Source organism: Oenanthe melanoleuca, chromosome 13, assembly GCF_029582105.1.
Source record: "Oenanthe melanoleuca isolate GR-GAL-2019-014 chromosome 13, OMel1.0, whole genome shotgun sequence".
Classification (NCBI taxonomy): Eukaryota; Metazoa; Chordata; class Aves; order Passeriformes; family Muscicapidae; genus Oenanthe; species Oenanthe melanoleuca.
This window is the reverse complement of record NC_079347.1, coordinates 4,173,684-4,192,306: the sequence shown is the minus strand read 5'-3', so window position 1 is coordinate 4,192,306 and position 18,623 is coordinate 4,173,684. Positions and strand designations below refer to the sequence as shown.

Genomic DNA, 18,623 nt, shown 5'->3' with positions numbered 1-18,623 from the left:
ATTGCTTTGAAACCCTGGACACAGCTTAGTGCAATGACTAAGGAGCTGTTGTCACAGCCTAATGTCATTACCCAAATTCTGGCACTTTCCAGGGAGCACGAGGCTGCAGGTCTTGAGCTTTGCAGCCTCTTGTCCAAATGGTGATTCCTTGTCAAGGGCCTGGGGCTGCTTGCAGAAGTTTTGACTTGGCAGGTGAATCTCTCTCAACACAAAATGTTTGCAGAGGTGCAAGGAGAAGTCAGGATCCACAGGGTTTTAATCCTTCAGGCTGAAGTCTTTGTTACAAACCAAGAACACACAGCAAACAAGTGTGTGGTGCCTGTTTAAGGTGGCATCTCCTGGGTGCCAGCACATCTGGCACAGGCTGTAGATGCAAAACACTTGGCCCACGCTCCTGTGCAGAAACAAATTCTATTCCCACAAATCTGCAAGGCTGACTGAGCTCCAGGCTCCTCCACAGCACCTGCAGCTCCCCAAACTACAAACCAATGCATTTTGACACTCTGAATGTATTTACTGTCCCTTACAGAACTTACCAAGAGCAGCTCTGTCTCCAAAACCCCCCCCAAAGGCACGAGCAAATTTAACAGACAGAGAAAATAATTTATTCTCCTGAAACCAAATTATTTTCTCCAACTTTCCAGCGAGTATCTCCTGTCAGAGCATGAAAAGCAATGCCACAATTCCAGGCAGCCTCTCCAAGAACAGCTGCCAAGAAGGCATTTCATTGATGCTTCTTCCCCTCCTGCCAATGTGTGTTGTCAGACACGTTGCCTAGACAGCAGAAATCATGGGTAAGGACATCTCAGTGCTCTAGATACCAGTTCTTACAAACAGACTGGTTTTTATAGGAGGAACTGCTTGAAAACCATCCTTATTTGGATGGAGCAATACTCAAGAGTTTGGAAAACCAAATGAGTTTCATTTCTTCCACCACTCAGGAGCTCCCCATGTGCTCTGGTATCTCTGAAGCCCAGCAGCCTCCCTGTCCTCCCACATTATCTATCCCACAGTTTATTATTTATTATTACTAGCACACTGTGTTCTCCACCTAAAGTTTAACATCTCAGGGCAGATCCTTCTTGGACAGAGTACAGGGGAGCCTTGATCCACATCATCACCATTCCAGGAGTGCACAGTGTCTTATGATCCTGAAGAAACTGTTTTCAAAAGGAAAGATCTTTTCCAACAGTAAAAAAGTTGAATTGTGAGCAGGAACTCTGCTCCATGCACAAAAACTGTCTAAAAAGCAAACATACAGACAACATTTACACAATAGGCATCTGGCAGCATTTTCAGACATTTTTTTTTAATTTATTCTGACATGCTATAAAGGAATAAATTACACTGTTAAAGAATTACCAGCAATAAAAGTATTTCTTTCTTTCAGCTGGGCTAGAATAGGAGTGAGAAGGAAGACAGCCTGGGGCAGTAACCAATGTGAACTCTGCATGGTGCGAGGCTGCCCCCAAGAACAAGAGGAAATCTGGTCATACCCACTTCACAAGAACTTGAAAGAAAATGCCTTGGTTTCAAACCATCCAATTTGTTTTTTTAAAACCATTCCAATGGTTTTAATCTTTTCTCCAAAGCAGCAATCACAAGTCAGTCCAGCCGAGGCAGGACACGGCAATGCTCGGAGGCTGCCAATCCCGGGTCTGCAAAAGATGCCATTTCATTTTTTAAAAATTCCAATCTCATTATAGAGGGCTGGTCTCAAACAACAGCTTATAAAAATGCAAGACTGCCCCTTCCCCCTCAAGGAAAAAATACAAAATTTATTTAAAAACAAAATGAGGAAGAGTTACAACACTAAATCTAAAATGATTTAGAAAGAAATATGACTTCTTTTGCTTAACAAATGGCCTTAAAACTTGGTTTAAAAACAGGGTAATGTAAATTTCTTAAACTGAATTAACAAGGCAAATTAAAAAAAAAAAAATCTCATTTCCTTACAGAAACAGTTTTTAGTTTTTAATGAACTTGTAAACAAAAAAGCTCCCGCTTCAAAATAAAAACAAAATCCCAGATCATATAGATGTTTACAGTGATTACATTTATCTAAGCAACTTACATACAGGTTCAGTTGTAAGATGTTAACTAAATTTCGTGACAAATATGCTGTTTTTTCCTTTTATACCAAGAACATTATAGAGTTAATGCAGAGTCCTAAAGATTATCTAGTAGTCGCTAAGTTTCTCTTAAATCTTCACTTTAGATGCTGTTATTTCTAGCACAGGTAAGCAGGCAGAGTCTTTCATATGCTTAAAAACTGGAATCTTTGGTTACTACCATGTCAGCTGGCTTGGTATGTTGCACATAGAAGCCAACAACTTTAAGAATGTTTTAAGTGTACAACTTTCAAAACCCAGGGAGGAATAACCAGAAAAGAGTGCACAATTGTGAGCATTTACAATTATCACAACTGTTGCCGAAGACTGTTCATGCCATTCTTCCAAAACAATGAGATCTCATAAGCAGTGTAGTTCAAAGTAAAAAGGTAACAAAAATTGGCATATGCACAATTTTCTCCACTTGTGTGTCAACCATTAGTTAACTTTTCCACTTGAAAAAAATGCAATAGAAAACTGGACACCATGTTTCACTATCTCAGTAATATTCACAATTACAGCTGCTACAACTCAAAGTGCAGCATCACTGACACTGCCCAGAGCCAGTTTATATTGATATTAAGTTCTTTACACCAAGGAAATGGTTGCCCACAGCCGCTGGCAAGTGTATCAACTAAAATTTCTAGGATTTGGGGAGTGACAAGTCCTGCTCCGATCTGCTCTGCTTTGTCCCATCCTCGTCATGCTCAGAAACCTGCAAGATAAACACAAGGGGAAACTTACTGATATGGGATGGAAACGAGCAATATCCTTCACAGGAGGAGAATTCAACAGCAGTTATGGTCATTCAAAGGGGAAAATGCTGCTCCATCTGGGAACTGCAGAGTTCCTGGTGTCCCTTTGCAAAGGTAACCAGCATGTGCCACAGCTCTGGAGCTCACACAGCTCTCACTCACACCTCCTGCTGCACTGGGAGCCAGGCTGGATGCACCAGCTGGATGCACATTCCTCCAGCAGGAATTCAGCCCAGCACTTTGAAAACAAGCTGTGTTACTGCCACTAGGAAACAGGATGTAATTTCATAGGATTGTTTTCTACTTGTCTGCAGTGGCTCATGTTTATATCCCTGAATGTCAAGCTGTCATCTGACTGCAGGGTGCTCTCCAGGGACAGTGCTGCAGTGTCACAGCAGTGTCACAGCAGTGTCACACGCACAGGCAGGGCACACCTCAGCTCAGCTCACTGTAGCTGCTGCCACCACAAACCCACAGCACAAGGCAGAAGCTGTGCACACCTCAGAGTCTGGAAGGACAAGCTGCCTCACATGACAGGGAGGTGATGCACACACAGTTCTTTTCATGGTCAGTACTCCCACTGACACTGGATAGGGAGGGTACAGAACACACACATCTCCAAGCAGCAGGCACTGCAGGCTGAGCCAGGCCTCCCTCCCTGCTCCTTTCTGGTGGCTCAGGTGGCAGGGCTGTGCCTCAGAGGAGCAGGAGCCTCAAGCAGAGATGGCTCTGCCAGGCGAGTTCCTGCCCTGGATGCCCTCCAGACAGGATGGCTCTGGCCATGGCTGAGTTCATCACAGCAACAGCTCAGTTTTTGCAACAGAAATCTCTTCTCAGTGAAATACAGACAGAGCTGACCTCAGCTAGAGCTTGTGCTGTCATCCAGAGAGAAGCAAGTGCAAACAAGTCTTACTAGTCTGACATTCTGTCCAAAATGGATCTGGAGAGCACCCAGAAAATGGCTTTAACTCTTCCAGAACCATCATTTCAGAGAGGTTCAAGAACTTGTTTCAGACCCAGTGTTAATGCACTGAAGGACAATTCTCTTTATCCAGCACTGGTCATATTAAAAAAAAAATCCTGTGCCAGAATCAAGACAGCCATTCCCACTTGAGTGCAAATTCCCACAGAACAGTGACTCCTGAGCTCCCTAATCCTTACTTGATGCACACAACCAGAAATTATGCTGTTTTTCCATTTAGTGTGCTCAGCAAAGAACACTGATTCATCTTTTGAACCACTTTCTCCATCAAAGTAGCCAAAACAAAGTCAACAAAGGAAGAGTGTGGAAAGAAACAGATAACTCATTGCTTCAGAAGTCTGAATATTTCACAAGAAATGGGAGTCTGAACCTGGGGACAAAGAGCATCCTACCAAATGATCTGCTGCTATTACAACTCCTCAAACCCAAGGTAACATGGGCAGGAGAATGTCTAGCTACAGCTACAGAGAGCAACAGGGAACTGGATTCAACTCAAAATGTCCCCTGAAAGTCCTGCTCAGACACAGCCCAACCACAGCTGTCAGATGAGATACCCAGAGCACACAGAGCACTGCTGGCATGAGGAACGTGCTGGAGAGTTCATGGTGGCATCTCTTCCACAGATCTTCACTCCATCCAGGGCCAAATCATCACTCCTTGTCCCTCTGAGGTGTTACCCAAACCTCTGAAAACCTCTGAGCTCTGTGAGGGATCTTCAAATTGCTTTATTATTACCATGGCTGAAGATCTGACTGAGCAGAGTAAATGCAGTGCAATTCCCTAAAAACCTCCTCAATCTGAAGTGCTCAAACTTTGTGTATTCTCATTTCTCCAGACAAGCAAGTGAGTATTCAGTTGTCAATAATTCTAATTCCTAAGCAAAGAAGGCTCAGTCTGTTCTGAGCAATCCTGCTACCACCACAGGCATCCAAAAAATATTAATGGACCTGCTGACAGCCTCACAGAATCTCCAGTGCCAGGAATTAAAAACACCTCTCCCAAATGGAACTGGTAGACTTTATCCTGCAGATTGACTGCCTGAGTCACTTTTATGACTGAGGGAAGCTGAGTTACAAATCACACCTGAACAACTGCTGCACTGGCAAAAGAGAGCCAGCCCAACTTGCCCGAGTCAGCAGAGCTCTGTCTGCTGGAACAGTTCACCTCTCCCAAGTTCCAAACCAGCTGATCTGGCTGTTACAAAAGACACTGCACAGAGTTCCAGAGAGGGGCAGGGAAAAAATAAACTGAAGAGAAAAAAAGGCCATGGACACAACAGGTGATTCTGGAACCAAGCAGAGTATTTAGCCTGGATAAACTCTAGGACTCATTGATGATTTAACCTGGATGTGAGTTAAGAAGTCAGGAATATCTGTAAATGAGCACACTGCACAAACAATATGAGTCTGTAGTTCTCTGGCCCACCCTGCCCAGATGCACATCTTCAACAGCACTTTATAAATAACTGCACCTGTACATTGCTATTTGCAGGACTCCTGTTCAATGGACATGGTTAGCAGAGGGGTAACATTTGATACCAGGAAGCCTTTTAAGCCACTTCCACACAGGCTTTGCTACAACAGCTACAAAAGAATTTAACTGAACTCCAGAAAAAATAACCAGGTGTTTCATCCTCTCCAATGTGACAGAGCATCCAAGCCATACAGCCTACTCCTTCACCTTAACTGGGTTCAAAAAATCTTCATTAACAGGCAGAATTCCCCACAAAAAGACATGTAGGGTTTTAGGAATCTGAAGATCTTTACTTTGATGAAGAGATGAAGCCTCTGTAGTCTTCAGATGTTTGCCAAGCACTGCTTTAATGCTCTGCTGACATTACAGTTTGATCAATCCAAAGGTCACAAACCTTTTTAGTGATGGGGAGGAAGAGGAGAGTCATTCCCCAAAAAACCCAATGAGATTGTGCTAAAACTTCAGGAATTGCTTCTCAGCTGCAGCAGTGGGTCTCTACCAAAGGACAGTATGATAAGGAATGTAAATCAGTGAACAGAAATGTCTGAGGCTCCATGGCAAAGCCTCCATCGTGCCTGGCAGTGAGCTCAGCTCTGCTCCCTGGCACTGCAGCATCACTTCAAGGTGCAGATAATCACTTCCAGCACTTTTCTTTCTTCACACAGCACTTGGGCAGAGACTGTCTGAGCCAGCAGAGCAGCACATTAAACCTCAGAACACTTCAGCAAAACTGTGCTTCACCAGCTCACACCTTGATTTTCAGGGCAGGTTCCACTTACAGATCATCACCTCCTGCAAAGCCTTCACTTTGAGCATGAGCTGTTGTGAGGAATGTGCATCTTTGCTCAAATTATCTTCTGCTGCTCCACCAGCCAACCTCTCCACACGCCAAATTGGGCTGGGTTCTGAACTTCAGTCTGAGTTTATTTCAGGAAGCAATCCAAGCCCAGGTGCTGAATCACCCAGTCTGTTACTGGTGTTACAGCTGAAGAACTGGTTTCCAGCCTCTGTCACATCCAGCCACTCTTTATGCCAAAAATCTGACATTTAATGGCATCTGTGAAATTAATTTTTTTCAAGAACTACTTCAATCTTGGGAAGAGCAGCAGGTATTTTACTACTTCATTTGTTCTGGATGAAATGTGGATTTTTGATAAGCTATTTCAACTAAAGACACCTGGTAAGGTTTGAATGCTGCCACAATATGTGAAGAACAATGTTTTAGTTTATTGTAAACACTTCTGCATTTCTTTGAATTCCAGGATTCTCATGCTAGCCAAGTATATAATTTTACACACAGAAAAATGACAGACGAGGTATTGAAGAGCAGCAATGCCTCAGTACAGAATGCAAACCTTGCTTCTCTATTCTCAGTCACACAATCTCATTAGTTTCAATTTTATCCACAGCTCAGCTGGAGGAATTGGTTTCATGGCAAGACTAGCTCAGAAATGCACAGATGTGGCAATTTCATCCTAGGGACTTACCAGACTCACACCAGCACATTTGCATCACACACACAGAAAAAAAAAAAAAAAAAAAAAAAGTGTTTTGAAAGCTTCTAGACCATGTGGAAAAAAAAAATTGATGTGTCTTTTCAGAACTTAGTTTTCAGTTATTACACAATTACATTTGAACATGTCACAACATTTCCCTTTGAAACCATAACCTAGAAACATCAAAAAAAATCATCAGGAAACCTGAAGCCCCACCCCAGAGCATCCAGATACTTCAGAAAATTGTGAGTTGGCAATCCACAGCAGTTTGGGGTTACTGCTTGATTTCCACAAGGCATTTTGAGCTCACTGGTCCCTTCCTTGAACTCTGGACCAATTGTCTCAATGTAAACCCACTGGAGGAAGCCAGAGCAGTCACAATTTTCTGTTCCCAGTGTTTGAGGCATACAGAACAGAAGCAAACCCACAGCACTGTACCAGCTGCCACAGAGCAGAACCCAAAGTCTCTAGATCCTTGCCCAGTCAATGAGAATTATCCCTTAAGAAGTGTTAGGTCTAGGATTTTGGATTGCATTATATATTTATACATATATAAGGACATATATATGTATATATATAAATTAAAATAAATAAAAATGTCACATTCCCAACACCAAGTCAGTTTCTTGTTTTTGGAAAGTGGTTAATGCAGGAGCAAAAGATGCAGTGGTTAAAAATGACCCAACATCCCCAGAAGAAATGATATGAATAACAAGGACATTTTGGTATAAAGTTAGTAGTCAAATTCTCCAAGGACGTCTTTTGGTTTTGCTTTTGAATTTAAGAGCCAAATGTAGATTTTAAACCACCTCCTTGATCTAACACTTGCAATTGCTGCCGTTGTCCAAATTCGTGGAATTTTTGTTTTTCCTGTAACGTCACTTGGTTCTTGGCTACTAACCTTTCATGTTACTCTTGGATTTGTCAGTTTGCTTGCCTGTGGGGGTTTGGGCCTGCTGCCCCTGCCCACTGGAAGAGGCTGCCTGCTGTGCTGCTTTCTGCTTTAACATTGTCCAGTCGAATGTGTAGTCATACTGGTGGTTCAAGGTCCTGCAAGAGAGGGAAATCTGCTGTAACACGTCAGAGCTAACACCAAGCCCTGCCTGAAATCCCAGAACCAGGGGATAGCTCCTTCTCTAAGCTGCTTTAGAGCTTATGAATGGTATAGAAATGCTAAGTATTACTAACTTAAAGGGATTCTTGCAGCAAGCCCAAATGCCAGCCAGCAGCATTTACTCACTGCTTACACAAAGGTCTGCACTTGTGGAAGCAGCACTTCCTCCCAGCCCAGCTCACCCAGCTGCACTGAGCTTCTGAGATTTCTTTTTTAATATAGATATAATTTCAAGGAGAGACTGCAGCATTGTACATCATTGAATAGGAATTCTTTGGATTCCAGAAACCTGGGGGGAGACTCCAGAGATCAGAACCAGCCCTTCTTTTGACAGATGCTGCTCACTGCACAAGGTGGAATTGATGTTCCAGTTGCCCTAACGAGCTCAATGAAGCAGCACTCTTCTCCTCCACTGAAATTTCTCTCCTGGGAACCACTGCTGGGTCCAGCACTGATTTCCAAACATAAAAAGCTTCAAAGGCTTCTACCAAGGGGTCAATTTCTTAAGGTACTTGCAACAGAACCTGAAGCATGGGCTCAGCCCTGTGGTCACATCACACAAGGCAAAAACAAGAGAATCTTTTCCTTTTATGTTTAACATTGAACCATAATTTTCAGGTCCTTTAAATAGCTTTTGAAGCCCTGAAATGAAAGGAAGTCCCAGAAGAACTCCCTACACCACACACACAGGAGCTGCTCTCTGCAGTGCCAGTCCCACAGAGCAGCTCCCTGAGAAGTTTCTGTACTTTTCCACTTGAGACTGACCTGAAAAGAATACGGAATAATTGCCTCAGGTACATGTAATCTGGTGCCTCCTCAAAGCGCAGGCCACGACAGTAGTTCAGGTACATGGCAAACTCTGCAGGGAACCCCTGGGAATCAACAGAGTTAATCAAGCCATGGCTGGCAGCAAAGACCTTCTAACAAAGGCAGAAAGATGGACATGTGTGTCTCCAACAGCAGAGGAAAACTGGTTGAAGATGTATGAATTAATTCCACTTTGCCCTCAGTTGTTAATTTATTCTGTATTTCAGCATGTGTATTTGCTCAGGTAAACATTCCTTCCCCTGAACTCATGCATGGTTTGCAATCATAAGCTCTCTGCTACCAGTACCTTCAACATTTATTTATAAAGCATATTGTTCATCCTAATTAAACCTTGCTTTTATTAACTAAGTCTCTAAAACAATGATAATTATCTGGTAAGATATTCACTCTTGTTTCCTTAAGCACAGTAGAGACAAGGTCAGTTAACAAGCATTAAGTGTGAAAACTTAAATGATGAAAACCTCTTTCAAAAATTTCCTGCTTTACATTTTTAAACATTTAATACTGTATGAAAGCCTACCTGTAATAGGTACAGCACACAGAACAGTGCTGTAAAAAATCACAGGATTAACATCCCTGAAAGCTCAAGGTCATGCTGGATGGAGCTCTGAGCAACCTGGACTAATGGAAGGTGTCCCTGTCCCCAGCAGGGGGTTGGAACTGGATGATTTTTAAGGTCCCTTCCATCCCAAGAACAGCTCAACAGCTTGGGAGAGGCTGTCAGACTCTGGGGACAGAGATATGCAGGACTAGATGTGCAATCCTTGGTGTCTGAGGTGCACAAAGCCTGCAAGGATCTCTGGTAAGAAGCACTTGGATGCCACAGTGCAAAAGGAAATCTTAAAACTCAAAGGAAAACCTTGGAAAAACAAAGATCACTTACATCCAATTCCACTACAGGCACTAGAGTTAGGGCAGACAATATGAACCCTCCTGCAGAGGCAGAAAATGGATGTGGCAAGGCAGACAGCTCCACTTGGTTACTTATTTACTTCTGGTGCTTGAAGAACTGAACAAGCCACACGTGAGAGAGCTGGGAGCTTGCACAGCCAACAGGCAGCAAGACCTGAATGATGGTGCCATAAACTTTGCCAAAGAACAGCAGCAAATGCTGCCCTGGACACACATTCCCAGTCTTGCTGGGTGGCCAAAGCCAAGGCACCCAGTGCCTGCCAAAGCAGCATTATTCAGCAGCAAATGCCATTGTGAGGCTATTTAATATATTGGCTCAAGTTTAGGGAAAAAAAAACCAAACAAACAACAAAAGAATTTCCATTTCACAGTATGACATCATTTGGAAACTCTTACCTTACACAAAACCTCAACAGGAGTGGACATTTTCTTTTCACTAATCTTTTCATACTTTTGCTTCTTTGTTGCAGCCTGTGGAACATGTAGGTCACAATATAAGAGATATTGTGCAACACTGGATTAACAAGGACAGCAGCAAAAAAAAAAAGATGACAAAAATCCTTTGGTCAACCATAAGTATTTTATGTGAAATCTCCAAGTCCCACACACTTATTGCAAAGAGAATGAAGGTCAAGCTGGTATTAAGATTTGGCCACAGTTTAATACCATTTGTCTCAGTCTAATGCTTCCATCACATGGCACAGCTCGTGTAGTTCTTGCTGCTGCTTTTGTCCATGAACCACACCAGACTTGCAGCTACATTTGCCAAAGTTGTATTAATTCCCACTCAGTGCCCCATTCAGGGCTGCCTGGTGCTTCAGCACCCTTTGCATTCATCTGTAGCTGAAGAGTTCCAGTGGCCCACAAGCTGCTGCCTTTTAGAAACTGTGCAGCTGCAACATCATTGGAATGACACAACTCTCACACGGAGGAAGAAAAACAATTAGAACATGAAAATCAATCACTGGAGTCTAAATAAGTGAAATAAGAAATGTCTGCCATGTTTGTAGCTGGCTCCCATACATGGGAATCCTGAACAAGCCTGCTGCAGTTAATAATTATTCAGTTGTGCCATAACCTGGACTGAAGATACCACTGAGGCTCAACTTGCCAGGCAGAAGATTATTTCCATGCTCACTCCAGCAATTCAAAAAGCCACTAACAATGTTATTTTCTATTTCCCAAAGGGGCCTCAGCCTGCAACAGGACAATAACTGGCAGAGATGATGTCAGCTATTGTTTAGCATAAATTTTAAGCCAGTCCAACAATGCACATTTCTCCTGCTGCGTAAGAGGCAGAATCCACAGTCTATAAATATCAAGCTTTGGGAAAAGCTGCTTTGTACAACTGAGGCTAAACATTATATAAACCCACCTGACAGGCAGAAGCATGATACACAAACATGAAAAAAAAAATATTAAAAGGGTGGGGGAGGGAAACAAAAACATCATAACTTACCTTTAATCCTTGCCAAGGCAGACTGGTTCTGTTAAAGTACATCAATACATAGCCTAGAGACTCCATGTCATCCCGACGACTGCAGGAGGAAAAACACCAGGAATTACAAATTCTGCCATTTCTTACTTTATTCCACAGTGCCAGCATTCAAAAATTGAAATTAAAAAAAATAAATTCAGGAATAAACCATAACAGAACCCTAAGATAACAAGGGATCCAAATAATTTTTTAAGCAGTGGATATTCTGTAGGTGTTGTGTGTTTTAATCTGCAGTTACAATGATTTGGGAAACAAAAACTTTGGAAAATGAAGAAAAAAAACAAACCATGAAATGTCTTTCCTGCCTTCTTAAGTAGCTTGGGTAAAAACTGAAGATTTTCCTGTGGGAACCATGGAATGCATTGAAAGAGAGAATGAGGTCAATAAGGCTGTAACATCATGTCAGTAAAGTTTCTCCCTGAATGTTGGCTCAGCCTGGGATCAATCCTGACCACCTGGCCCCTACAGGGCATTGCTCCTTTCTTCCTTCCCTTCTGTCAAAAACCCCTGAGATGTCTCTGGTTTTAAAAGGCAGCAATATTTATAAAGGTGCATGATTCAATCTGAATCAATCTGACTTCTTCCCACAAGTCTGTTCCAAGGCAGCTGGAGAACTCCAAAGTGATCCAGCCACAGACTTCACTGACAACTTGCACAAACTCTCGTGCAAAAGGCTTCAAATGCCTCCTGCCCTGCACATGTTCCACATCCCCACTCTGGCCACATGAACACCACTGTACTTGCTCACAGCTTTCCTGAGCACCAGGACCAGCACAGTCCACTGGAGTGGAAAACACTCCAGCATTTTTTTTTCCTCTTGGCAAAGTTGCCTCTTCCCAGTTGTGGTAAAATCAGATTTTTCCTCTGACTGCCCCTCTGCAGCTGAAATCTATTTAATATGAGGCAGAAAAATAACTTCTTTTTCTCTTCCCTGATCCCTTCTGGGGACAACCTGGTGCATTTTGCTGCTGCTCTGCCATTCAGAGAAAGATTTAAAGAGTGGCAGGACAGACTCTACACCTCCTACCTCAACAAGGGATCAAAAGGCTGACTGTGGTATTGCAAAGAGGACTGTACACAAAGGTGAGGGGAAAACAGCTCCCCAGAAGTGGGAACAGGCTCCAAGCTGATCACTCTGCAGATCTTGGTGTGAGAAGAAAGAAGTTGGTGATGTTTTGTGTTCTAGCCCAGCCAACAGAAGCAGAACAGCCTGGCACCCACGGGCCAGCTCTGTGCCCCTCTGGGGAACAAAGGAAAAGCTATCCCAGGGGAAAATCAGCTTTTAGCACAAGGGCAGAAAAGCTGCTGTGCCCAGGGAAGAGAGGATTGGTTCCCTCCCCTCAGCACAGCTACCTCTGAGATCATCTCAGCTGCAACATGAAACCACAGACAAAGGGCTGAAAAATGATACTGAGCCCACAAATTCCAGCCTGCAAAACTTGCTAATTCTATTAGAACTGCAGATTCTAATCACCAACAGCATTCAGTGAACCTGTACAGGACCATGACATGAAATTATGTTTTCTGAGAAGGCAGTGATAAATTCAAAAGCAATAAAGGGATTAAGAATATCCATCCCCCATCCAGCTCATTGTTTTAATGTTTCATGTCATGATCTTGTAGTAGGAAACATTTAATTCTGTAAATGTGTAATGGGTGCATTACATTTGAGAATATATTGATAGGACCAGCTTTCAGGATTTAGAAAATAGGACAATCCTCTCCATTATTAAAATAAATAACATTGCAAACAGCTCCTTGAGCACAGCTGTTATTATCTGCAAGAAAACATGTTCAGTAACAGTTAAAAGTACAGGACTAGAGGTTGAAATATTCTGCCATAAGCTCCAGAACTGGTTTCTCTTGATTACAGGAATGCATTACTTCTTTGCCTCACTGCTAGCTTGACCTAGACAGTTTAGCAGCTTTTAGCAAGCACCCACCTACATTTCTAATTATAACAGAATTCCCATTACCAGCAGATATGGTGTAAAATCCAACTAAATTCAACTTTTGGTGTCCAACTAAATTCAAAAGCAACATCCTTTAGAGATCCCTCCTTCACTCTCAGGTGCAGATATTCCCTTACCAGAACTGCTTGGCATCTATGAAATGCATTTATTTCAGAAGTGACACCTGTCATTTACCTCCTTAAGCCACATACCAAGCTGGCTTAAATAATGACACTGACAGACAATTAAATCCCCTGAAGGAACCTTAAGGAAATTGAAGTAAAAAAAAGAAACACGAAGCATTTTAAGGCACCATTTGTGGGTTCTATGTTCTGTTGAAGTTGACCACGAGAAATTTTGTCATTCCCATCTTGGTTAACACAAATGTCAGAGGCACAGACACTCCTGGAAGTTTTAACTATCCAACAGAAGTAAAGCCACACTCTTCAGTCATCCATTACAATATTTAAGGATTAAGGATGTAAGGAAGAGAGGCATCCCTTGATATCCCATGAGTACCTTTGGTCCAGAAGATAAAAATGTGTTTGTTGATTAAGCAAAACTCAAATGTATAAATATAACCACATGTGTACATACCCACAGACATGACTACACCAGAAACCACCTTCAGTGGGACTGAAGGTATTTAAGTCTTGCTTGCAGGCAAAAGGAGAAATAATGGTTAATAACTTGAAGAGAATGAGAAAATAGGCCAGACACCAGCTCTGGAACACCCTTTCTGCTTACAGAAAGGCCTCTCAGCAGTGCTGCCACAGGTACCAACACATCAGCAGAGTGCACCATTCCATGTGTGAAGGGCCTCTGAGAAATCCACATCAAAGTATGGCTTAGCCTTTAAAAAGCCAAAATAATATGCAGAACATCCACCTGATGTCTGCAAGACACACAGTCTCTTCAAGAAGCAAATGAGCTGCTTGGATTTTTCCCCCTATCCTTGCACAGGCAGCCAAAACACAGAACACTTGCAAAGGGATATAAAACCAGCTCAGACTCTTCAGAAGTCTCCACCCTCCAGAAGGCTGCACTCACCTCTGCTCAATGCCCAGGTGTGCATTGATGCTGGCATATCGAGCTGTGCCAGTGAGATTTTTGTCTTCTCTGTAAGGTATGTGTTGCCTTGTCCTGTTGTCCCGGTACTTTTTGGCCAAACCAAAGTCAATAAGGAATAACTTCAAGAAAAATGAAAATAGGTTAGATTCCTATCCAATCCCCCAAATTCCCAACTTCTTTCACTAGGCATTAGCTATGTTTAAGACACCCAGACAATGTAACAGCCTACAGTTAAAAGAAGCAAAGTAACAGTGCAGAGGCGCAACCAGCTTTAACTAGCAAGTTAAAAACTCGATGGTGAATTAGTTCAAAGCCTTTTCTCAATCCCCTGCAATGGATTAGATGGTGCTACTCAGTCTCTGGAGCTTAGTTCTACCACTGCTTTCTGTCAGTGCTGCAGTCTGATGACTGCAGTGCACAGCTGAGGGAGGAAGATGTGTGGAAGCACATCCCAAACCTCACTGGCACCGGAGCAGGTCACACACACGGAGCTCATGCACATCCTGCAACCTCCTGTCTCAAAGAACAGTGGCCATTCTGCAGAGCACAAGGCCAAAACCTTCCCCAGCAAACAAGACAGCCTGTTCTTGGCTCATTTGAAGGCTCCCAGAACACTGCCACAGGACAGCAGCAGGACAAACTCGCTGCTCTGAACACAGCCAGGAAGCTGGAGCCAAGGAATGGATCCAATCTGGGTTTCTAATAACCAAGCTTGCCCAATGATTTGGTATTTAGCAACCTGAGTGTGTGGTAATTAGTGTGTGGTAATCAGTGTGCTGCCAGCCAGCCCACCTACAAAGGGTCATGCAGGCTGTACCTTCTTGGGCAAGATTTCAGGACTAGGCGAAAAAAAGCTGAGGCAGAAGGAAGTACTTAAGGAATCTTTTAAATTCTAGCACTCAGACTTCAAGCTACAAATCCTGATTCCAACACTGGATTAATGCTACAGGATCAAGGACTACAATCCCTACAGACTGATCAGTGCTGCAAAAGTAACTTGGGTGGGGGCAGCACGTGATGGAAAGAAGACATTTAAAGTTTGATAAAGTCTCAGTAAGAATCAACTCAGTTATCACCTTAAAGCTGATTCTAAAACTGAAGATACATCTTTAAAAGCAAACTGGAGACTAAAATACATCCAAGGCTGAAATGGAGGGTCACTGGCACACTGAAGTGCTGTGCACTAGGTAGTTCAACTGTAATGAAGTATCCAAGATACTAAAGTTTGAAATTGCAGAGTAGCTATGGCTCAGAATTCTGATTCAAGAAAATTTACCAACTACAGTAGCCTAGACAGAAAAAAAGCAAAGCTCAAATCCTCTCTAAAAACTGTGCAGAGCAGAAAACCTGGGGTTGAAGTCTTGCCATGATTTATACACAAAGACAAGGCACTGGTAGGTGAAAGTCACCCTGAAAGCCCAAATGCTTTGAGCAAGGGACATAAATTCAGGTTTTTAAATCAACTCCACTGCTCAGACAGCTCAGGAAGGTGTGGGTCTTGGCTGTACTGTACCCACTACAGGCAGCTACTCAGTGAGCATGGATACATTCCCTAGCTTCCAGGAAATCATCTGATATGCCAGGAAATATTTGATACTGAATCCCAAAGCAGACAGGATAAAGCTTTACGTGACTGCTATGCTAAACTTTCCTAGAAGCAAAGCCTGAGCTCGAATGCAATCCCTCATTTTCTGATTTGGTCCACAACACAGACCTGTAACTGAGTATTATTTTACAGCAGCAGCTTCCCTGGGGAAGTTTGCTCTGTTCCCTAGCCCAGGATCAGGCTGTAATTCCCTGTGGATGAGCTGAAGGCAAAGGAGTGAATCCCTCCTGGAAAGAATTAAGCTGGGAGACACAGCCCAATTTGGATGAGCACAGAACATCCCAGTGCCAGTTCCCAGATAACCTCACAGCACCTTCATTCTGTTTGCTGCACTATCAGCAGGAAACTGGAGAAGTAGGGCACGATTTTTGCCAAGAGCAACTAGAGAAGTAGATCAAAGTTTGTGCCTGTGATAAGAAAGTTTCAGAAGCAGACAACAGAAGCCTGTCAGCTTGTGTACAGCAGGAACCCGCCTGGGATTTAATCCATGGAGATTTCTGTGGAAAGCTGTGCACCAATGGCCAAGCTCCTGAGCTATGATTCATATTCAGCAATTTCCAGCTGTCCTGCTACCAACTGGCAAATGTCCTCCTCTCTCTGCAATTCATCTTCTCTTCAAGAGCCAGAAATACAACATTAGACACTACAAGATAAGCTCCTGCTTCTCCAAGACACAGCTTGCTGGAGTAATTTCAGTTTTTAAGCAGAATGGATGAAAATATTAAGTCTTCATTACACATTTGGGGTGATTTGGAACAAGAACTGCTCGGGGAGGAGTCTGGCTGAAGTGATAACAGAATTCTCCACGTGCATCCATAGAACTGCAGGAAACCTTCAGCAAGGTAAGCAGGAGCCCTGATATTTCATGTCTATCCTTCACCTCATTTTTAGGAGATTGCCTTTTGAGTTGGAAAGACCACAAATAAAACCTGCACCTGAAATCAAGCACGTACATTTAGCCCTATCAAAGTTTAGAAATATTCCACAATTTAAACAAGCGCCACAGGGAAACATCTTAGTAATGTTACATGTTTGCCAAGTATGTCTGAATAATGCCAACATAAGAGGTGCTTTTGCAAGATCTACATTCTCCAGAAAAACAAAATCAAAAAAACAAAAAAAAAAGAAACCAAACCAAACGGAAAGAAAAAATAAAAAATAACCAAAACAAAAATAAAGCACATGAATTTGGGGTTGAGGTTGGAATAGGAGACAGTTCAGACCTGGTTTAATCCTGAGAAAGATGGGTCCTGAGAAGTACTAACAGTCATGCTTCTTTTCCTCTTCCCCACTGGAGATTCTAAACACTGAACAAACAATAGAGGGTGGCAGTGCATCAAACAGTCTTGCTTACATTGCAACATTGGCCGGCGCAGACAGGCAACACCGAGGCGTTCGAGAAAGAACAGGGTAGCCAAATGCCATCCTTCTTCCACCAAGCACTGTACTTTGCAAAAAAACTCTATCTTGCCATCTTTTTTTTTTTTTTTTGAGTAATATTTTGATTCTTTATAGTAGTAGTTTGTTGGTTTGTTTTTGTGGGTTTGTTTTTTTTTTTTTCAAGGAGAAAATTTGATAGATGGGACAAGGTAAATTTCAACTGTGAGCTGCTCCAAAATGGCACTGCCTTAACCAGGGATAGCAATGGTGACATTTGGCTCTATTAAAAAAGGAAATTCAAGTTTTTTGCTTACAAAAGCAGCCTTTGGTTCCACAAACTGCCCTTCCCCCATAAGACATTTAGAAAAAGTAAATCTTCAGTAAGGAAGAGGTAGAAGGCATTTAGTCACCTTAAAGTTTACTTTCATAAGCATGCAGGGCTTATTTCTAGCAGAGCTGGAAATTCATTTTTTAAGTTGGGAGCAAAATTTCTCCCAATAACCAAATTAAAATTTGGAAAAAAAATCAATTTAATTTTTTTTTAAAATATAACTGACAGGAAGCTACTGGAACAAGATTACCATGCTGTTCTAGCCTCTGTGGCTGATCTTCTTTTGAACTGTGTAGAGTCATCTTTAAAAACCCCAAACTACACTTGTTACAAAAAGAAACGTTCAATATTGTATGGTGGCAAGTGTTTTCCTAGACAAAGCACTTGATTCCAAACTGAAGGAACCCATTCCACATTCTGCTCATGTAAAACTAGTAATTTGCTGTTGGGTCAGGAACTACCTCCCTAAGCCCTGAAACAGAAGTGAAGCCCATGCTCACAGACAGTGTTTTACCACCAAATCACTGCATGGCTCCCTAATTAATGGGGAAAAAAATCAAATGGTTTGTAGGCAATTTTATCTTGCATTTCAGCTGATGCAAATCTAAAGTGTTCCTCCTCTAAAGTAAGCACAGCAGCAATTTCTAGGCCATTAATCCACACCAAGATGAACTGGAGTGCAGCAATGCCGACCTAGCATGACTGTGCAAAAGTATAGAAAAATGGCCCAAAAAAGAACAATTGGAAATCAGAAACTAAAACTAGGAAAAAACCAAAATAAAAGTTTTCAAGTTCTACTTTGAGTCATGCCAAAGAATTAAGGAGCCTAAACTGCTCAACACAGCAGAGAAAAATAGAGCTGTACAGAGTGAAAGTATGAAACTTGGGAACAAACAAAGTTTAACAGCAACAGGATTACATAAAGACTGCCTTCCAGCTGGAATTACAAGCTTTTCCAACAATGGTTGTCTCTAAACACTCAGTGCATTGCACCTCTTCAGACAAGAGCTGGTATCTCACATTATCCAAGTTTTCCCCTTCTAATGCTCATGGCCCTGAAGTTGGCATTCATACAGGCAAACAAAGGTAAACATTTTGATTACTGGTAGTGCCT

The 18,623-nt window shown here is 42.4% G+C and overlaps 1 protein-coding gene across 5 annotated transcripts in view; it reads right to left on the bottom strand.

Moving 5' to 3' along the window:
- Nucleotides 1–1,282: 1,282 nt before the first annotated feature.
- The window catches only part of CSNK1A1 (casein kinase 1 alpha 1), a 31,875-nt gene continuing 14,534 nt past the window's right edge, over nt 1,283–18,623 (bottom strand). Inside the window, exons 5-11 of one of the 5 annotated variants that reach the window (XM_056502355.1) lie at nt 17,022–17,105; nt 14,172–14,311; nt 11,131–11,209; nt 10,068–10,142; nt 8,697–8,803; nt 7,719–7,867; nt 1,283–2,826 (exon numbers count right to left, since the gene is read on the bottom strand). In XM_056502355.1, coding sequence (XP_056358330.1) covers nt 2,819–2,826; nt 7,719–7,867; nt 8,697–8,803; nt 10,068–10,142; nt 11,131–11,209; nt 14,172–14,311; nt 17,022–17,105 — 642 coding nt within the window. In that variant the 3' untranslated portion in view covers nt 1,283–2,818. Of the gene's footprint in view, nt 2,827–7,713; nt 7,868–8,696; nt 8,804–10,067; nt 10,143–11,130; nt 11,210–14,171; nt 14,312–17,021; nt 17,106–18,623 lie in introns of those variants that run through there. The other 4 variants (XM_056502357.1, XM_056502358.1, XM_056502359.1 and 1 more) reach the window with 4 other exon arrangements.